Source organism: Tympanuchus pallidicinctus, unplaced genomic scaffold, assembly GCF_026119805.1.
Source record: "Tympanuchus pallidicinctus isolate F22 unplaced genomic scaffold, pur_lepc_1.0 scaffold15, whole genome shotgun sequence".
NCBI classification, from domain to species: domain Eukaryota; kingdom Metazoa; phylum Chordata; class Aves; order Galliformes; family Phasianidae; genus Tympanuchus; species Tympanuchus pallidicinctus.
The window spans coordinates 7,284,086-7,306,232 of record NW_026294669.1 but is presented as its reverse complement, the minus strand read 5'-3'; the positions used below and the strand labels follow the sequence as shown (position 1 = coordinate 7,306,232).

General features: G+C 38.6%; 1 protein-coding gene across 7 annotated transcripts in view; it reads left to right on the top strand.

The window, feature by feature from the left end:
- The first annotated feature begins 321 nt into the window (after window positions 1–321).
- Window positions 322–22,147, top strand: part of SLC35F5 (solute carrier family 35 member F5) — a 33,063-nt gene continuing 11,237 nt past the window's right edge. Inside the window, exons 1-15 of one of the 7 annotated variants that reach the window (XM_052676213.1) lie at window positions 322–404; window positions 1,194–1,312; window positions 2,609–2,676; window positions 3,321–3,396; window positions 8,417–8,558; window positions 9,873–10,016; window positions 11,633–11,695; window positions 13,477–13,558; window positions 14,857–15,047; window positions 15,964–16,045; window positions 16,753–16,840; window positions 17,381–17,445; window positions 17,777–17,881; window positions 18,343–18,502; window positions 20,544–20,634. In XM_052676213.1, coding sequence (XP_052532173.1) covers window positions 8,424–8,558; window positions 9,873–10,016; window positions 11,633–11,695; window positions 13,477–13,558; window positions 14,857–15,047; window positions 15,964–16,045; window positions 16,753–16,840; window positions 17,381–17,445; window positions 17,777–17,881; window positions 18,343–18,502; window positions 20,544–20,634 — 1,206 coding nt within the window. In that variant the 5' untranslated portion in view covers window positions 322–404; window positions 1,194–1,312; window positions 2,609–2,676; window positions 3,321–3,396; window positions 8,417–8,423. Of the gene's footprint in view, window positions 405–685; window positions 1,101–1,193; window positions 1,317–2,605; window positions 2,677–3,320; window positions 3,397–8,416; window positions 8,559–9,872; window positions 10,017–11,632; window positions 11,696–13,476; window positions 13,559–14,856; window positions 15,048–15,963; window positions 16,046–16,752; window positions 16,841–17,380; window positions 17,446–17,776; window positions 17,882–18,342; window positions 18,503–20,543; window positions 20,635–22,147 lie in introns of those variants that run through there. The other 6 variants (XM_052676208.1, XM_052676212.1, XM_052676209.1 and 3 more) reach the window with 6 other exon arrangements.

Below are 22,147 nucleotides of genomic sequence, written 5' to 3'. Positions count from 1 at the left end.
TCGACCTCATCTACCCCCAGCATCTCACTGACGAGTCTGCCGAAACGCTCGATTACGACTGCGTGGAGGAAATCCTCTTCCATCGCGGCTGCTCCCCGCTGCCGTCAGAAGGAACCGCAGTGCCGCCCAGCCCCTCGCTCGCTGCCGGGAAGCGCCAGCCGCGGACTTCCAACACCGCAGCCGAACGAGACGCTGCCCCGAGTGCTTCCCGACGGCAGGCCGGCAAGCGGAGCGCCGAGCGCCTCGATGGGCCCAGGCCCGGCCCCTGGGCGGGGCGGCCGCTCGCTGCCTCGGGGATGGATTCTCGGCCGCCGGTATCGGCACGGCACCATTTTGGGAGGGGAGGAGGAAGGGGCGGGGCGCGGGCGGTGCCGGCGGTGCTGCGGGCCCTGCGCGGCGCTCAGGTACCTCCGCGGGCGGGGGGCAGCCGGCGGCGCGTCCCGGCGGTCGCGCGCGGGGTTGGGGAGGCGGCCGGCGGTCCCGCCGCCTGTCAGATCCCACCGGCCGTCGTGGGCGAGAGGCTCCCTGCCCGGCTCCGCGGCGCCGAGGGGGCGAGGCCCGACCCGCCTCGCTCCGCCGCCTGCCCCGAGGGAGGCTTTCCTCTTCCCGTCGCGTGCGGGCGGAGGGGCCGCGTGTGTGCGAGCCGTCCGGAGGTCCCTTCTCGCCGTCCTTCTGTCCGGCTCTCGCCCCTGCTCGCTCTACGCGTGGCTGCAGGACAGACCCCGCGCTTCCCCCGCTTCCCCCTTCACGGTCCCCGCGTTGCTCTCAGCCTTCCACTGCGTTCTGAGCGCGTTCAGGGAATTCGCTCGCTTCCCCTTCCTCTGTTCGTACCGCTTTCACCCGGAGATAACTGGGCAGGAAAGGAAGAGCCCGTTCGGACTCGTGTTTGTGAGAGCGGTGGTTTCGCGGTGTGCCCGCAGGGCTCGGCCTTCGGAGGGCCGAGGGGTGCCGTGCGGCTCTAAGGCCGCTGTGCTGGCTGCTGTCAGAGGCCCGTGGCTGTTTGTGCTGTGACACACGGCGATATGTTTAGGTCTCGCTTTCGATTAGATGGTGAGGAAGATGTCGCTTGTTCCTAGCGAGCTCCAAGTGTGGAATTACAGGTGTCTAACAGACGTCTGTTGCTGTGCACGTGATTACATTGAAAGAGCTTAGGCAGCCTGACGTTAATTTTTTTTTCTCTTCTGTTCTTGGAGGAAAGGAAGAACCAGGCAACATCGGTTCTACTTGCCAGCTTTCAGCCTGAAGCTGCCGCGTATGACTGATGTGGCGATAGATGCTCACGCCCAGCAGCACGTAGTCATGCTGGGATGCTGTATGTATGTTTTCCAGTATTGTATGTGAGCAGATTTTTAAAGCATCTCTTTATGTAAACTAAGTTTTAACTCTTTTTGTTGTTGGTAATAGAATTAGAGTGTTATCTCAGCATATTTTGGGCTTGTGTAACTTTTTATGTAGCTGAGAAAGGTGATCTTTACTTACAGCACTCAATATTGGCATGAAGAGGTTTAATCCTTAAGTGAGGTCCTTTGCCTCATTGTATTCTGCAGGAAGCTTGTCCCGAGTGAGGATTACAGGGCTTCAGTGAGCACGGCTGTCAAGCTGCATAAGTTTCAACTCTCCACCTCTTCTAAAGGCTCTGGCTTTTACTATTACCCAGTGGTACCTCTTGAGAGCATAGGTCAAAGCTGTGTTAGACTAACATTGCTGTGATGTACATTTCCAGATTTAGAAGGATGACTTGAACATTTCAGCCAATTTACTTTCAGCTTTTTTTTTCCTTCTACTAAGAGGCAATGCATTGTTTCTGTTTATCTTATCTTGAAAGTAATCAAACATGAAATGAGAATCACCTGATGGTGACAGTACATGTTCAAGGAGTGGGGGTTCCCCCAGAACTTGTGGGATTGGAGCAGCCAGTATAACTGGAAAAACTAAAGCTGCTCCTTCTGTGGCTAAACCTTGGTATGTTGTCTTTCGTTATTATATTTACACAAGATTATTTCACACACAAGGAAGAATTTCAAGTTGACTTGCTCTCTTTATAGTGGGTGACTGAACTTCTCTTCTGGGTATCGTTATTCTTCCAAAATACTTCTTTGGGAGTTTAGTTTTCTTCATAAAACCACCTAGGGGCAATGCTCCTGCGTTAGAATGACTTTTCAGTTCTTTTACTCATAAGGATCTCTTTCCTAATCATCAGTACAGTAAAAGTGCTTACGTATCTTGTGAAGTTCATGTGGTTTTCTCTTTTAGGACTGAACCTTTGATGCGGGGTGGGCAGCAGAAAAAGTGATGATGTGTCCACTGATATATGTAGTGCTGTAGAAACAAGTTTGCACATCAAGTATCGCTGTAGTTATACATTTGTGTCCTTTGTAGTCAGTCACTTCCTGCCTGTTCAATGTAAGCAGCAAGCTGAGCATGTACTGGGGGTTATGTAGATACTGTTTTTTAAATCTTTTTTCGGTTCTGAGTACCATAAATTGAAGTGGTGAATGAAGTGATATAGGATACTGTTATTATTTGAAAAGCAAAATGCAACAACATGACAAGAATTGATAAATGTGCTTTCTTTCAGCTGCTTTTTTTTTCTTTTTTTTTCCAGAAGATCTTCATGCAGCTGGCTGAAAAATGGTTCCACGAGATGGCAATCCCAACTCTAACACTATTAAAATGGTAAATAAAAATTGAAAAGACTTAAAAAAGGTAGCCATAGTAATTGCTGAAAATTATAATGATATTAAGAATGGAATTTAAATGAACATTCCCTTAAATATTTACATTCACCCAGTATATTAAAAGCCATACAACATGGAAAGTGAATTTCCTAATAACGGAAGCGGAAAGCAAACAAAGGCTAAAGTATCTGCTGGATGTAACAGGCTGAAATATTGCATTTACTTATAACTCACCACTTCTGTTTAAACTGTGTGTTTTCTGGTAGCTGAAGTTTATCATAACTCTATGCACTTCATTAATTGAATATTCTGAAAGGAGAAAGCTTTGCTCTTCAGGAGAGGTGTCTGATAGAAGCAGTATTATTGGCTTCCTTCTCATAGGAGCCGCCTGCATTCTGTTAATAAGGAAGGAAGGGACAGTGATCTTTGGAACATACCTTACAGTAAATGATCCTGTTTTCATGCAACTCAGTGTTGACTTACTAGTGTTTTGATTGGACCAAATGTTAAGGTCCTCTGTCTATATGCCGCTAACAAATAGGACTTGAGCTGTAGTCGATGCTAGCTGGACTTTTAATTTTAGACAATATTTTGCAAATCTAAGTGTATAATATACAGACAGAATTTTTTTTTTTTCTCTAGGAGATTATCGTCACTGTGACATGATCTGTCAAATGTGTTAGTGTTTTCTGTTTGTGTTTTACACGTACTGTGGAAGGTATGTATGAATAGATCTTCCTATATTCATTTCTATTAGAATTGATTGCTGTCATTGTGCAGAGGCCAAACATGGGGAAATGTGTATAACTGTTCCACTGCAAGTTTGGGAGTACTTGTTCTTTGTCAGTAAGGATAACATGTCTAAAACTTATAATACTGGTTGGCTTTCATTCTGTGTGAAGTGTTACTTTCTTTCAGTCAGCTACTAGCTGGAATATGCATCTTGCTGCACAATCGAGACTTCTTAGTTCCCTGTTCTTGAATTTCTTGAGTTTTTTTTCCTTATTATGGAAGAATAGGTATAGGTAGAAAAGAAATGATGTAATCTATTTATGCTCTGAATGACTTCAATGTAGCCTCTAAATCGCAAAGTACTAGGAATTCTGTTGTCCTTGTCTCCACTCCCACTGAAAGATCTTAATGCGAGTGGTTTGTAGAAGCCTAACATAGTACTAAGCAACTACAGAATGTACACTGTCTCTAGAATCATAGAATCACCAAGGTTGGAAAAGACCTAAAAGGTCACCCAGTCCAACCGTTCACCTATTCCCAATAGCTCCCACTAAACCATGTCCCTCAACACAACATCCAGCCTTTCCTTGAACACCCCCAGGGTCGGTGATTCCACCACCTTCCTGGGCAGTCCATTCCAGTGCCTGACCACCCTTTCTGAACAGTAATACTTCCTAATGTCCAGCCTGAATCTCCCCTGCTGTAGCTTGAAACCATTCCCCCTGGTCCTATCACTAATGACACAAGAGAAGAGGCCGACCCCCAGCTCACTACAACCTCCCTTCAGGAAGTTATAGAGAGCAGTGAGGTCTCCCCTGAGCCTCCTCTTCTCCAGGCTGAACAACCCCAGCTCCTTCAGCCTCTCCTCATATGGCCTGTGTTCCAGACCCCTCACCAGCTTTGTTGCCCTCCTTTGAACACGTTCCAGGGCCTCAATATCTTTCTTGCAGTGAGGGGCCCAAAACTGGACACAGTACTCGAGGTGCAGCCTCACCAGTGCTGAATATAGGGGAACAATCACCTCTCTGCTCCTGCTTGCAACACTGTTTCTGATGCAAGCCAGGATGCCATTGGCCTTCTTGGCCACCTGGGCACACTGTCGGCTCATGTTCAGCCGAGCATCAATCAATACCCCCAGGTCCATTTCCTCTACGCAGTCCTCCAGCCACACCGCCCCAAGCCTGTAGCGTCGCCTGGGGTTGTAGTGGCCGAAGTGCAGGACCTGGCATTTGGCCTTGTTGATACTCATCCCATTGGCTTCAGCCCAGCTCTCCAGCCTGTCCAGGTCCCTCTGTAGGGCCTCGCTACCCCCAGGCAGATCCACACTTCCAGCCAATTTGGTGTCATCTGCGAATTTACTGAGGGTGCACTCGATGCCCTCATCGAGGTCATCAATAAAGATATTGAAGAGGACAGGCTCCAGCACCGACCCCTGGGGAACACCATTCACGACCGGTTGCCAGCTGGATTTGACTCCATTCACCACCACTCTCTTTGCCCGGCCCTCCAGCCAGCTCCTTACCCAGCCAAGAGTGTATCCATCCAAGCCTCTGGCTGCCAGCTTCTGCAGGAGAATGCTGTGGGAGACAGTGTCACAGGCTTTGCTGAAGTCTAGGTAGACCACATCAACAGCCTTTCCCTCATCCACCAGATGGGTCACTAGATCATAGAAGGAGATCAGGTTGGTCAAGCAGGACCTGCCCTTCATGAACCCATGCTGGCTAGGCCTGATCCCCCGGTCACCCTGCACATGCCGCATGATCTCCCTCAAGACAATCTGCTCCATAACCTTCCCTGGCACCGAGGTCAGGCTAACAGGCCTGTAGTTCCCCGGATCCTCCTTACGACCTTTCTTATAAATGGGAGTCACGTTGGCAAGCCTCCAGTCTTCTGGGACCTCACCAGTCAACAAGGAGTGCTGACAGATGATGGAAAGCAGCTTGGCTATCACCTCCGCCAGTTCCCTCAGCACTCTCGGGTGGTTCTCATCTGGCCCCATTGACTTGTGACAGTCCAGTTGGAGCAGTAGGTTTCTTTCTCTGACTGTTTCTTTCAGAATCACAGGGGGGTTAGTGTGCTCCCCAGCCAAGATTACCAGGTCAGAGAGAGGGGTATCCTGAGGATACCTCTAAGCACAGTTTAGACAGGCTGTGTGCTTTGGAGCAGTCTGTGGTATGAACAGAAGAGTGATGGGTATGAGCATGTCATGTAGGGATCTCAAATCCATTAGCCAGCTGTAATTCCTGCCTGTTCCCACCTACCTTTCCTCCAACTATCCTCAGCATGTAAGTGATGAAAGGACGGAGTAATTTTCTGTTTCTGCTGTATCTTGGCACTGTTTTTTGTCACCCTGTAGCCTGACAAGGAATTGGACTTTTCTTATAAGAAAGTCCTTACAAAGTCCTTTGTAACTTTTTAATGCCCAGCTTCAATTTTGACTGCATGTTATGCAACCGTGTGAGTGATCTGTAGGCTATATTTAACAAAACTTAATATAATGCCTTGTGGGTGATTAGTCATAATAAAATGGCAACACAGCTGGTACACCATAGTAGATAGTGACTATTAAACCAATTCCTAAGCACTCAAAAACCCTCACAAGATTCTAAGCACCTTCTTGTTGGACTGCTCAGATTTAAAATAATATCCCTATTTTTTCCTCTTTGAAAAGAAATGTTTTCTCCTTTATTCTGTATTGAATAGAGATTGCAATTCCTTGCTGAGTCTTTCATAACTTTGCTCCTGTCCTACAGACTTTTACTTGCTTTTGTCAAACCCACCATTTTATCAGGAAAGCAGAATAATTACCCAGAACTAATGCCCATGGAATGTATCAGTATAGGTCTGGTAGTATAACTGTACTTCAGGAACTCTGCTTGGTAATCTTTTTCTTTGGAAACAAGCTCTTCTGAGAAATGGAGTTAGTAACAGTGGCAATGTTTAAGTGTGGCAAAGACACGAAACAAAAGTGGGAAATAGGGTTGTGACCCCAAAAGCACTTGCACAAAAACATTCTAGGGAACCTGCTTTGGCAGGACAGTTAGACTAAATGATCTCCAGAGGCCCCTTCCAACCCCTATGGTTGTGTGATAAATAAGATGTAAGTGATTAATCTGAAGAAAAAGCTTGTCTAAAAAAGAAAAACTACAAAAAGTCATGCAGCTTCCTCACTGAAGAGGGTGGCACTGGCGCGGTCATAAAAAAAAAAAAAAAGCATTAATAATGAAAAGACAGTGAATGATTGTTAACTTGTGGAATAATCAAAGTGTAATTTAAACTCCTATAACTGTATTAATAGAGCAGTTCACCTGTCTTTACCATAAGAGTCAGGATTTGCTCCAAAAAAGTGAACCACTCTTTGGCTACTTGATGGCGGTGCATGTTTGAGTTTTTTATGCTGATAAACAGCAAAACACTATATATGTTCTGTTGCAAATAAACTCTTAATACATTTCATTAAAATAGGCAAATAAATTAATGTTAATCATGGAACTGCCATATGCATATTTTCTAATGAAAATCAGTATCTCTACTATGAGAAGACAGAACTATGGGACATCCAACTCTGTCCCGTATCTAAACTTGTATTTGAGACTTTCAAGGACAAAATTTGAGGTTTTCCTAAGTCTTAAAATTGGCACTTGTAAGATAATATTACAAGACTGAATAACTTTCTGATAGCACTACTGAAAATAACAGTGCATGTAGATCTGTTGTGCTTGTGATTAATGCTTGAATTAAAACAAGCAGGATGAAAAACAAGGGTTTTTTTGGAAGAATTTCTTGAACTCTTAACACTTAATGAAAACACTACATTCACATTTAATTTTAATGCAAACTGCTGCAAAGTCAAACCCTCTAAAGTCAGTAGTGCCACTATTTTGGCCAACCCAAGCAATATCAGTTCTGTTTTCTTGTGGTTACTCAGTGCTTTGAATAAAACAGAAGTACTCTGCCTCATGAAAGAAAAGGAAAGAAGGTTGGTGTATGCACTGCTGCCGCGCTCATCTCCTGCACATAATTTTACTGCTTTCATTCTAAATAATCATCTTCCAAATGCAAATTTTTGCCGCATACTTCTGCTCTTTCAGTACTCTTTCATTTTCAACAGAAATGGTTGATCTGTAAGCATTTAAACCCAGCTGATAGTTCACCAGAGTTGCTCTAATTGAGAACTGTTGCTACCGTGAACAAACATTTCTAAGGTCTGTGAGATGTGCCTTGAAAAAGATAATGGGCTTTTGTATTTAGAAATCTGAATGTCAAGTTGTAATTTCTGTGCGGCTTTCATAAGGCACTTTTTTTGCTAGTTGACAAACCTAATTTGTAGGTGTAGTTCTGATTTCTCAGTATATAAAGTGTTCTTAGTGGCTATTCCTATAAGTAACACAGCAAAGTCACTGTCAAAATCGTAGCTCTTCGAGCTTTTCCTTTTAACAGGCAAAACTTTCTCTTGCATGTGTGCTTACCTGTTGTTTGAAAGATTTTCACTAGAATGCCTGTACCTCATGAATTATCAAATAGACACCTCAAATAGTTTGAGGTGCATAAGTCATCTGTGTTGTTTTGTATTTTTATTTTTTTTGTCAAACTAATTCCTTGGAGTATCTGAATTTACAGAAATGCAGTTTTACCTTTTGCAGAACTTACAATGTGTTTTTGGAATTTGCATGCTGCACGCTTCACCTGCTTGCTTCAGTGCTAGACCAGTAGATAAATTATTTCAAAGTCTAGATTTACTTTGTAATCATCCCTCACATCTTTCTGAAAGTCTCACACCAGATCTGTCAAAGATAGACCTCTTAATAAAGATTTATATATAATATATATTATATATGTATTTATAATAAACATAATAAACATAAACATGTGTCTCCTGGCATAGTGGGTCCATCTCATACATTTGAAATGCTTTGGGTTTTGTTTGTTTAATTATTTTGTTTTTGTTTATTTTAACTTGCTGTTTATAATCTCCTGGGTTTTATTCCTTTATTAATACTGAATAGGTTACAAATGGTGTGGGTTTTTATCATGAATCGAATGAGCTCCCAGAGCAGTTCATCTTCTCAGCGTAGAAGAATGGCTCTAGGAATTGTCATTCTTCTCCTTGTTGATGTGATATGGGTTGCCTCTTCAGAACTCACTTCTGTAAGTATTGCTCCATGCATCTTAAACGAATCCTATTTAAGAGGAAAAGCTCAGAGGGAACATAGTCTCTCACACTCAGTAGGTTTGAACCTCTTTACGTTCTTTTCAATAAGGGGAAGACAGTTGCCTTTGGTTACTGAAGTCACCTGTGTATGCTACAAGTTATGAACAAGCTCAACTTGGTGACTATTGGCTTCAGTATAGAAGATGTTAATGACAGTTTTAAAATGAAACAAAGTAAGCTCATGAAAATGTACTATAATCAGGGAATTCACTTTGTTTACTGCCAGTTTGATTAATACCTAAACTTTCTGTGAGTAGTAAATGAATTGTGGCACTACAGGTTAGGTGGTATGATAGACTTAGAACATCCACAAGTCTAGGATCAAAGGCCTTGTGTGTTATGGAGTTGCAACCTGTAATTGTGGAAAAGTTTGTGGTAATCAGCTCAGTCTGTCAGTCCAAAAACTGGCCTGGTATTTACTTAATATTAAGCTTTAGGACCTTAAGCAGAGCTTTAGCAGTAGAAATTGAATTTTTAATAAATTCTAAATTAATAAATAATTCAGGTTCCTAAACAGTTGGAATTATGGTCATTATCAGTTTTGAAAGGAGACATAAAAGTGTTTGTGCATTAGCATGCTGTTATTAATATGACTTTTTTTCCAATCACCTGGTGGAAACGCTGCTGATACTGAAATGTTACTGAAAATGTTTTCTGGTCTGTGGTTGCTGTGTTACTACTTATAAAATTGGTCTTTCATTTAGGAATATTTGCATATAAGTGTGTTTTTAGTCTTAATTGAGTTCAATAGCAAATCAATACATTGGTTAGTAAGCAAAAAGTAGCTTTCCTTTGGTGGTATAGTACCTTAAAAGATGCTATTTAAGATAGTTTGGCGAACGGTGTCCCCAGAATAGGTGGGACCCCTTGTCTTTTGATCGTGGTTGCCAGGACTTGGAGCATTGATTTTTGGAAACCAGACTGTCCTGCTTTTGTTACACTGCTGTTGCTTGCAGACTGTTGCTTAATCTGCATCCAGAAATTAATTCAAAATGCAGAACTTGATCTGAAGCTCACACTGTTTCTGTAATAGCTTAAGGGATGGCAATTGAGCATTGACAAGTTACAATATGTAATATGTATCTTATACTGAATGAAGTTGAGAGATATTTTTTTTCAGAAGTATTCATCATTTCGTTCTTTGTTATTTCAACTTCATTTATTTATATATATTTGAATCTGTTCATTCGCTGTCATGAATTCCAACATAACCAGTAATTTTGGATACTGCAATTATTTTCTTTCCACAGTACGTTTTTACAAAGTACAACAAACCTTTTTTCAGTACATTTGCAAAAACATCTATGTTTGTTCTATACCTCTTGGGATTTATTGTTTGGAAACCGTGGAGGCAGCAATGTACTCGTGGTTTTCGTGGAAGGCATGCAGCTTTTGTAAGTATTTCAACTTTATAACTGCTTAGTGTTGTAGAAGTTTGTATAGAATAATCTAAAATAGGCAATCAAAAATTGTATGCTTGCTTAAATAAATGTTTTAAGTCAAGAATTTACAAGTTGAATCGTGGCACAGGCAGAGTAGACGATCATAATAGCCTCAAGAGTAAGAAATTGAAAGTAGAAAAGTATGAAGTATGTGAGGAATCACAAGAAATGCTCTACTGAGCCAGAGCATTGGCCATTTAGCCTTATAGTTAATCTTAAATGGTTGCAGGGGATGATTCTTTTCAAGAAGAGCTGATGAGCCTCACTGCTGTGGGCCCTTCTAGTTCCCCTACATCTGTAACCAATTGAATTAGTATTTGAACATAAATTTTATTAATGACCCTTTTTACATCTAGCAGAACTGTGAACTGTTTTTTTTTTGAAGAGATTTTGAGGTTTTTACAGTTGTATTTAGAGCCATGATTTCTTTTTTTTTTTCCTGATCTTAACCCTGCACTTGGTAACTTTCATGCATGTGAATGGCCTTCTGTTGCTCATCCTAGAACTGGGCACAGTTTGTGCTAGAGTCTAAAATTATTACAGAAACAGAGGCACTTTCTAAGGAAGTGAAAGATGTTGAAGAGTGCTTGTTCTGTGCCAGAGTTTCAGAATGCTGAGCAGCAGGACTCAGGAAGCAGTAAGGCATTTGGCCTGATGCTATTCTTGCACTCAAGTAACAGAAAAGGTGATCCGAGAACATGTAGTTAATAACATCTCTTCATAGAAATGAGCTGCATGAAAAGAACTGATTTCAGTCCTTCTGAATATGTCAGACTTCCCTGATAGTGATAGCTGTACTTGTAGTGGTTAAACAGACTGCTGAGTTCAGTGCAGTGCTGTGTCAAAGGTAATGATGCAGTCGTCTTGTGAACTGATTTTTCTGCAGAGCCTTTTTGTTTTTTCAAGCAGTTTAGTTAAATATTCAACAATATAATTACTACAAGTGCCTTTAAAATACCTTGTGTTTATCAACCTGAACAAAAATGGCAAACTTATAGATTGTTATTTCAACCGTGATTGTTTAGGTAAAGACACCTTACTGTAAGCCCTTTTCCACATCAAAGACTTCATTTAGCAGATACCATCTATTACCAGAACTGTAGAACAATCAACTGCCAATCAGGGAACAGGGTTAACAGCCTTGTTAGCTTGTGGAAAGGAAGAGGAAAAATAATAGCTGACTCATCCTAATTGAAATCTTGTTAAAACTAAGTCAAGAGTTCCATGCTTTTATGCAAATGAGTTTTGTCTCAGTAAGAGAAACAAAAAGAATATTGTAATGTATGTGCAGTAACTTAGGGGAGTGTCTCACTAACTAAACTTTTTAAGTTTTGGCATTCTAAAAGCCTGGTCCTGCTGGGGACCTGGGTATTGCATTCAGTGGGGTCACTCAAGATAAAGGGAATTGCTGAAATAGAGTTATTTTTTGAACTTCTAAGCCTTGTTGATTATTGGAGCAGGGATGTTAGGGAAAGAATTGTAACAGAACTATAGAAAAAAAAAATTAAGAAACTTGATCTCAAAATAGTGTCACCACAAATGGTCATATTTAAGGGTCTTTTAATTAGTTTGCAGATGCTGAGGGTTATTTTGCTGCTTGTACAACAGATAATGCTGTGAACAGTTCTCTGGTAAGTTCCTTAATTCATGAAGGTTGGTGCTTTATATTTTAACGTGACACCATTATCCTGACTTCTTGCCTTTAAAGTGTGATCTACTTTTATGTAACACTTTTTGGCAAAGGAAAATAGTAACTTAAATATTACCAATAAGAACTGCAAATAGCGTTACTACACTGTATAATCAAAGAATATTAGGCTGTTATAATCACAGAATAAACAAGAGAGTTAGGTAAAGTAGACTATGATAACAAAAGAGAATAAATGGAAGGCTTACCTTTACGATGGGCTCACCACAAAACACCAGCAGAGGCAATCTCCAGAAGAGATCCTTCCCTACTGGCAGCCAGCTCTTAAATAGGTCTAGGAGGGGTGCAGCCAGGCTCCACCCCTTCTGGCAGCACAGGTGAATTGCCTTCACCTGTGCTCCTCTGGCTGGCTCATGGCGCTTCTCAGGTGATCAATCAGAGGTTCAGGCTGTCACTCAGCAGTTCCCATACACACACGTTATGGGAAATACAGATCATCAGCTCAATGAAACACATATTTAAATATTTCGGTAGTACTTTATGAAATAAATATTTATATTGCAAAAAGCAAATGTTTAGATATTCAGATCAGTAGCTGTCAAAACAAAATGTTGAGAACGAGTGGTAAAGCCAAACAACTTTCAAGACAAATAAACAGTGTTCAGTTCATTGAGTATCTTGTATGCTGTGTTACTGCATTGCAGTTGGAGACGAATGGACTGCCTTCCTCCTTCCACTGGATGAAGTGTTGCAGTGTACTGAATCAAATGCCGTTACTGGTATTCTGCTGATAAGCCAGATGGCATTTTTGTAGTGATTTTCATTGTCCATAAATGACAATTTGTTATGCTTCTGTTGCTTGCAGACTGCTGCTTAATCTGCATCCAGAAATTGGAGGCCACATCCAGAAATTAATTCAAAACGCAGAACTTGATCTGAAGCTCACACTGTTTCTGTAATAGCTTAAGGGGTGGCAATTGAGCACTGACAAGTTACAATATGTAATGTGTATTTTATACCAAGTGAGAAGTTGAAGAGAGATTTTTCAGATTTCATTTTTTGTTATTTCAACTGAATTTATTCATCTGCATTTAAAAAATAATCTTATTAGTTTGCTCAATGCACTGTGATCATCTGACCCTAGAAGTAGGATTCATTGTAAAACAATTTGGTGTTAAACACTCACAAAAATTCAGGTCCTAAACAAGGAGCCTAATAAAAATGCAGCTACTGGAACATCTTTATTATTTCACTCCTACAGCTTATTAATTTAATTTTAATAAGCTGCTTAACTCTTGTCTTGTTGGAAGTTTGTTGAAACTCCTGCAAAGTATCTTGAATACTGGAGTTCTGTTCCCAAACATGTATTCTGACCTTTAGTTGTAGTTCACCAGTTTCAAATAGATTCATTTTTGTATGGATATGCCATATTTTCTGTTTCTAGTTTTGTGTTTGGACAGAGGCTATAGACCTATGAAACTTCTGTGATTTTTGAATTGTTTTCTAATTTTAAATCAGTAGGTTTTCATTTTTCAGGGATGACCTTTGTGTTCATGAGGGATATACTCAAAAGCACACAGTTGTCAAATGCCAGTATGTTGAATGTAATGCGTAGGTAATACATGAGCTTCTTGACATTCAATTAAAAATGATTTTCTTAGTATTTGTCAATCTTTTTGTTGTGCTTAGTTTTGAAGAATTTAATTCTGCTTATAATTTAAATATCCTGCTTAATTGTATTTTACTTACACTGCATCTTTTCAGAGCGAACCTTTATATGTTCCTGTAAAGTTCCACGATTTGCCAACTGAAAAGAGTGGCAGTAATAATAATGATACAGAGAAAAGTGAGTAAAGATTTTCTGGGATGCTGAAATGCTAGTTCTTTGATTTATTTTCTTCTTCATTGATATAACTGCTGTCATGTTGCAGGACTTACCTTTTTTTTTTTTCCTTTTCTTTTCTCTCTCCCTCTTCCCCTTAAATCTCATGATGCATGAATTGCAGTCTCATATTTACTTTCAGGTAGAGAAAACATAGGCCTATTGTTCAGTTTACCTTTCTTGGTCACTACAGATCCAGCCTATGTTTATCTCAAGGGACCAGCTGGGTTCAGTACTTGTGATTCTTTCCTTCTGGGCTTGTATGACCAGCAGCAGTGAGCCTCTGGAAAAACAAGCTATTGTCCTTTTTAGAGCAGGAGCAAAGCAGTCAAAGTAAGAATTTTACCAGTCTATGTGCATTCTGATTTTATTTGAGCTTTACTATCATGTGATAGTAGCTGAAGCAGGCCTAGCTGTCCCAGATAATTAAAGAAGTATTGGCTGTCAAAAAGTCCAGTTGTCTGATCCTCAGCAAAAGGGTCCCTGGTTATAAAGGGGAAAGGGTCTTTGTTAGTTTCTAAATGACATTTTTAGAATTGCTTTGTTAGGCTCTGCTGTCCTGTGGTAGCAGGTAAGAATCACTTGATGATTGCTTTAGCTGAAGGTTTGTTTGGTTTTTTTGGTATTTTGGAAAATGAGGTATTGTTTCATATCAAATCAAATCAATATTTATATGTAGTGTGTAATGTTTTCGTTCCATAGGAAAATAATACTACGGTAATCTTATAAATGAAATCTGGAACTGTCTAGTGCTGATACTTGGCTAGTTAGGGATTTCAAATGAGGAAGTGACCTTGTGATCTCTGCTAAGCTTTGACAACTGTTGGACACTCTCAAACTCTGAATATCTGGCCTTGCAGCTAGGTATAGTTGTGTGTAGTTTTTGGTTAACTTTCTTTATTAGATTAATAGTCAATCTTGCTTGTAATATCTATCAGAATAATTGCTAACTAAAACTTCATTGTTGTCTTGTGGGTATTTTTGACAGGAAAGATGCTGTTTTCAATGATGTGGATTTATTTTTTTTTTTTTAATAGACAACTGTGCTGATTTAAAGCAGTAATTGTATTTTGCCTCAGTAGCAACCTACCAAATAGCAAAACAGTACTGTAAGAAATAAAAATTGTGGGAAGTCTTCTATTTGGATAAAAACTTGTCATAAATTGGGGATCAATGCTATATTAAAACATGATAGTTTTATTAGCATGTTGTGTTGTCTGGAGAAGTTTAATGATCCCGTGCAACTTTTCTTTTCTCTTAAGCTCCCAAAAAGCCTCGTGTGAGGTTCAGTAATATCATGGAGATTCGGCAGCTCCCATCGAGCCACGCGCTGGAAGCAAAGTTGTCTCGCATGTCTTACCCAGCAGTTAAGGAGCAGGAATCAATATTAAAAACTGTAGGAAAACTCACTGCAACTCAAGTAGCAAAGATTAGCTTTTTCTTTTGCTTTGTGGTATGTGCTCTGGTGGTTTTTTTGTTTGTTTGTTTCCAGAAAACTGTAGATTGCAATTAAAACTTGTACAATAGCAGTGAAAATTATCTATGGAGTATTGAGAGGAATTGTATTCTTCATGCCCCTTTTGGTAAAAAATATTGTCAATAGTAAAACCTGCCTCATGCTGAACATAAGTGTGCAACTCCTTGAAAGGAGGATAACAGAAATCCTGAGGTTATAGTTAGCTGTAATGGCAGTTGTAAAAGATTCACAGTGATTTCCATGCTTTCAGGTCCAATTGTTCAATGTTGGATATGTTTAATGCAGCAAAATCTGGAGTTACATCTACACAGGCTTCAATGAAAATGGTCTGAATGTATTTCCATGTATATACACATGCAGATCTTCTAGACTGAAGTTATTAGGTTCAAAACAAATCCCACTCATGGATGCTGCTAATAGCACGTCTGTGTATTTCTTCTTGGACTGTACAAATAGCCTTGTCTAAGACTTCAGAGAGTAACTTTCTTGTCCATCTGAGGTTTTCCTAATGAGATGTAAATGAAGAAATGTTTAAGCATTTGCTGCTTTTTATATTTGAGAGAATTGACCAAATGAATCTTTCCAAAGTTTTCTGAGGCATTAAGTGTAAGTGTTGTTTGCTTTTTAGAACGAAGATTAGGCTGACTAATGTCCCATGTATCTTGGGAAATTTCTTTGCAGCCCATCTGCAGTAATTATCTTGTTTTGCAAGTTCTTCAAGATAAAAGTACCTTTAGATTATTTGTTACCATTATGTTATTTAATTATGTTGAAGTTCTGAAGTATATTATTCCATCATTACACATGTAGCTGAATGTGGTTGGTTTAATTTTGTTCTAATTTTGTCTCCGTCATGTAATGTAATCACGAAATTATTTTTCTCATCCTCCAGTGGTTCTTGGCAAATTTCTCTTACCAAGAAGCTCTATCAGATACCCAAGTTGCCATAGTTAATATCTTGTCTTCAACCTCTGGTAGGTTTCAATTACACAGTCAGATGTGCATTATAAAGCTTTATAACATAGAATTATTTTTGGTTGTGTACACATTACTTGTGATGTTTTAGCTGTGTTTCTGGGAAAATGATGAGGCTTAAAACTGTTCGAGAAGATCTATTTTAAATGTCACTATGTAGTTGCAAAGTCTTAGGCTTTCTTTATGATTTCACTGCTTTTTGCTCATCAAGGAGTGTTTGTGTGTGTGTCTATAATTAAAGTGAGTTTGAAGGAAGGCAGTATAAGGTTTGTCAAATAGATACAACCCAGAGTAAAGCCATCTTGGTAATTTAATAGAAGACTTTTTGGGTGTGTAGATCTTAAACCAAATCTAAATATTGTATATATATATATATCCTTATAGTTTTTTTTAAGATTTCAAATATGAGCATTAAAATTACATTCCTGTTTTGAGTTGTTTTATAAAAAATAATTTTAAAAACACACTGACTTTTCAGGCTGTTTGTTAGTGCGTCAGCTGGTCTAGTTGTGTGTATTTATTCGTTCATTTGAGGATTCAGATCATGATGTGTTGGTTTCATAACAGTTCAATTTACAATTATGGGTACTAAGATCATGTATTTGAAATGAGCATGTGAAATATAAAGCATAAAGCATCAGTGCTCTTTTCTGAGCAAACTAGAGCAAAACTGAATTGTATAAACTCTTCTCATTTTGTCTTGCAGGGCTTTTTACTTTAATCTTAGCTGCAGTCTTTCCAAGTAACAGTGGAGATAGATTTACTCTGTCCAAATTATTGGCAGTTTTTTTAAGGTAAGATAATGCAATAGAGCATTTAATCAAAAACTCCATGATATGCTGAGAAGGCAAAGATACCTATGGTGTCTGTGGCAATATACTGATGTGCTTTTAAATCCTTACTCCTCAGAGAAATTGAGGAAAATGTCTTTTTAAATACTGCATATTATGAACAGTTATCAAGTTCATGGTTGCATAGGAAAATAAGATTAATCAAATTTCTGTTGGAAATATGGGGTTACTTTTTAAGCTCTGATTTCTCAACGTATATTGGAAAAATGGAGGTGACTTGACATGTGATGTCTTGTCAGCCTGCTTTATTAGATGCCTGGTGCATTGTATGGGGGAGCTTTTTTGTTTGTTTTATATCTTTGGATCAGGTCTTAACAATATAGTATGTCTTTTGGCTATGCCAAAAGTCAGTTGTTATGGTTAATTAAGACCATGAAAAGGTTGAACTCTTTTATGAAGTTTTTATTCTCCTTCCTTTTTTTCATCTTTTTAAAAAAGCTTTTGTGTTTTAAGTAGCATTTTGCATTTCTTCTTTTTTGCTAGCATTGGTGGTGTGGTACTTGTTAACCTTTCTGGATCTGAGAAATCTCCTGGAAGAGATACAATAGGTATTTACTTACTTTATAACTGTAGATTGTGCGGTGATGAGTACCATCTCTTGATAATACTCAGGGTGTTGTACTGAAGTTGTGTTTCATACTTGACACTTCACAAACTGTCTCTGTAGTTTCAACTTCTAAAGCTAGTTTGTAGCTTAACTGACTCAGCGTTTACATTTTTGAGCTTCTTTCTGCATTTTCCATATTCTTTACATAGTGATGGATTCCATAACAAAGAGTTTGTATCTCTGACAATTTTGTAATAGGCATGTTTTGAATAGCTGATCCTAATGCATGTGACAAGTGATGTATCTTAAGCTGGTGTTTTTCATCTTTACAGGTTCCCTTTGGTCTCTTGTAGGAGCAATGCTGTATGCTGTGTACATAGTGATGATAAAAAGAAAAGTAGATAGAGAAGATAAACTCGATATACCAATGTTCTTTGGTAAGAATAAAAACAATGTTACTGAAAATTTTAATTCAGTGTGATTAAATTCTTTGCTGTCAGGTGATTAACATATACAAACAGTTAAAGGCCTTAGAATGGCAGTGCAAGTAGAGAAGGCTTGCTTTTGCCATGGTTAATGAGTACTTAGGAAACTAGTTGTGTGAGAGGTTTCTTGTTTGTACTCCCAACGGTCACAGATAACGTGACCTGTAGGAATGTGGACAGACCCTTTTGATTCAGTGGATTTCTTTCTTGTCAGTTTCAAAACCGTGAATATCTGTTCTAAGCGGTGTTTGTTAGTGTAAGGTAAAGTTTCTTACATTCCTCTCTCTGAAAGACCTAAAATCTTGATTTGTTGCACATGTATGTGCGTTGTCAGACTAGCAGAGTTCAAGATTTCAGTTGTTAATGCTGAACGATTTTTATTTTCATTAACTTAATATTGCTTTTATACTCAGGTTTTGTAGGACTGTTCAATCTATTGCTGCTATGGCCGGGGTTTTTTCTGCTTCACTATACTGGCTTTGAGGCATTTGAGTTTCCCAGTAAACTGATATGGATGTGCATTGTCATTAACGGCCTTATTGGAACAGTTCTGTCAGAGTTCCTGTGGTTATGGTATGTACTATTCATGTAAATTTCACAGTTTAAATTGTCTTAACTATGTCAGCAAATATTGGGATGTTAAATTGGTAGGATTTTTGCTTTCTAGCCTTGAGTTGCAGGGTGTCATCTATTCAATCATGATGTCCTGTTTTAAGAGCAGCAGCTTTCTTTAAAGAGCAAGTGATGTGTGTGTTATATAGAGAATTTATTAAGAGATTGTGTGCATAGTTCACTATAGAACTGAAATTTTGAGATGAAAAGACTTGGCAGTATAGAGTCACAGTAGTGATAGGATAGCATGAATTTCTTTTTTAACATTCTTCAGTTTCTGAGGCTGTGTGGAAATATGAGTCAGAATCCAGTAAATAAGAATTCTGTAGTTGATGTGCTTTTTTAAGTCTTCAGAGAAATAGTGCACCAAATCACATTAAAATGCTCTAATCACCAAAGTGTGGTAATTCATACATCAGCCTACCTTTTGTTCATTTAATGATAGCATAAGTCTGCCTTGGTCTGCAGCAGAGGCTGGAACAGGAGATTTCTAGGTGAAAAGCTCAAAAACTACAGCAGATCTGAAAACTTTTGTGTATTTCCTGGAGGGACAGTGTTATTTAGGAAAATTCATAATGATGTTTTTATATTTATTGGCAATTTTTTAACCAGACCTAGTTAAAAAGCATTGCAGAATATATTCTCATCTAACTTTGCTTAGTTTATTGATTACATGCTTTTGTGATGCTAATGCCTTCGTATAAGGTTAGAGTAGACTACAGCATTGGTTGTTAAAAGGTTAAATGCAATTTCAATATAAGCAATACTAAAAAGCTTACAAAGACAATGAAAACACTGTTGGCTCATCTCAAAATCAAGTACTGGCATGGGGGTAAGAATGTGCTAGCACTGATTTTCAGTGCTTCTCAAGGATGAGAAGAATTGACTTTGTTTTAAACAAAGAAATAAAATAATCCAGGTACCTTTGAAATGGAAGACCCCAGCCCACTAGTGACCGTCAATGATTTGAAATGGGTAGATAGCATCTTGTATTCATTTTCTTCACATGGTAGAACACACTGTTTCATAGAGAAGTGTTTGCTAATGAGACTTACTTTATACTTGGCAACTTCTGACTAAGGCAGTCGTATTTTAATTGTACTGTATGCATTTCACTAGATATCAACATGGCTCAGACAGTTAGACTCATTTATAGAGCATTTGGGTTGCACTGCAGTGCAGGAGATCTCTAGGAGCTCACATATTATCTTAGGTCTGTAGTTGCATATTCTTTTGAGGTTTTTTTTTCTTTCCAACTCTATTCAGTAAATCGGTTCTTTGCAAAACTGAATACTACTTGCAAATAAATTTGGGAAGAAAGGTTAGTTTTCTGTGGCTGCTGCTGATACACGCACACAGTTTTGTTGTTCTGTCACTTAAGAACAGAAATAATATGGCTTTTGGTTGTGGTTTTTTTTTTTTGTGGGTTTTTTTTTTTTTTTCACCTAAATGATTTAGAAGACTTACATTTTTTGCTTATGTGATATGATGAGACCACTTGTACCAAGCAGAGAAGTCTCACTAAAACTCAGAAGAATTATTTGAAGGATGCATTGTAGCAGATAGTCTGTTAGCTTAATTTCTCTATTGGTCAAAATTATTTATCTTTTTGGATAAGATTTCTTGACACGGGTAACTTTTTTTTTTAAATTAATGAGGTGGGCAAGTTGGATTTATTTGCTGATACTAAATTATTTCAAGATGGGAACACAGTGCAGATTTTTCTACTTAAAGTCTCTGTGTGTGAGGTAGTGCATCCTCAGTCATCTCAGAAGATTTGTATGGGAAATAAACCTAATTCCTGTAGGCATCAGTAGTCTACATAAGAAGTATATATAGTTTTATAAATCTTTGACAGTATGGATGTCACAAATTCTGATTATTACAATAAATAACTGAAAGTTAAACTTGATCAAATTCCTTCTGCAGCTTGATGTATTACTTTAGTTGTCTTTTGACTTTGAGGTAAGACTTCTTTACTATTTTATTTATTATTTTCTAGGGGCTGCTTTCTTACCTCATCACTGATAGGCACACTTGCTCTAAGCCTTACGATACCTCTGTCCATAATAGCTGACATGTGCATGCAAAAGGTAATGTATTGCTAAGTTTTGAGCATTGGTAACAGGCTCAGACTTCTCTCCTTTTTTTTTTCCCAATTCAATGGCAAAGTTATTTTAAATGATGTATACAATGAGTAGTATTTTGCTTTTACTGTCACTTGTTAAGAACTGTTGAGCTGCATTGTAATTAATCCTTTTCTTATATTGACAGTTACAGTAATTTTGCACTTTATCACTTGCATACTTTAGTGTTGTACACACACGTATATATGTGTGTGTGTGTATATGTATATGTGTATATATATATGTGTGTGTATATATATGTATATGATTAAGATGATGCTTGGATGAAAAGTACCCTAAGTCATTGATAATGCCTGGTGAAATGTTTTATTGTAACAGGAATTTTTCAGAATTAAAGTACAGTGCATCTCAAGGCATTCACAGAATTGCCTATCTTGAAATTAACGATGAAATCAAAATCCTATATGTTTATTGCAGAGGCATGTAAAAGCTACCAGGCTTAACTGCACGTTGTTAGGCTGATGTGGATGTTTGCTTTCGTGTAACTCCTCAATTGAAGTTGGTAACTTTCAATTCTTGCTGAGCTAGTAGCTGTGGATAAATCCTGCATACAAAGGGAGAAAAAGAATCAGATAACCAGTTTAGAATAGAAGCTATATGAAGTTAGCTTATATTACTCTTATAGCTTTACCAATGTTTTTCTTCTTGTGCTGATTGGGTAGAATTTTCAGTTTTTAAGTATTTATTTATGCATGAACTCCAGTTCTGAATATTTGAATTTAATATTTAATCAGTGGCAGGGAATATAAAATTCTTCATTTAATATGAATAATTATTATTTTGCGTATCCTGCAAGGATACGATTACTGTCTTTTTGTCTTTACGTTGAAGTCAAGGAATTGTTTCTATTTCCTGAAGGCAGGATCAGTTACTTGTTTCTGGTCTTTACTTTGGATTTAAATCCATACTGTTAAAAATTTAATTTCCGAAGTTAAATTTTAATTTGGAAGTTAAGCCATCTGTTTAACTTTTTGGAAATAGCTTTCAAAACTCATTTTCTTTCTAACATATTTATTGTTCAAGTGATCTTCATTGAAATCATGATAGTGACTTTTTTGACAGGACATCTCCATCCTCCAACATGGCTACAAATTTCACATCTCTCAGTGTAGATACAGGTGTCTGTAGCATTGCTAAACTGTAAGCATTGCCATTGCATGCTTGCTTGCATTTTGACCATTGGTAACACCTGTATTTCATTTACAGTAGGTGTGCACATATCTGTGTGGGATGAAGAGGCTGCAAGAGGGCGTTATGGGTGGCTTTTTTTGTTTGTTTGTTTGTTTGTTTGTTTGTTTGTTTTAAATTTAGAAAGCTGGGGATAAAATTATGTGCCTGGTAATGTGTTCTCTGTGCTGAAAAGTGTGAATTGGTCAGCATTTGAGCACCTCGGCCTAACTACAGTCTGTGACCAAAATACAAGAAGTTAAAGAACTGGGATGACAACTCTTCATGTGAA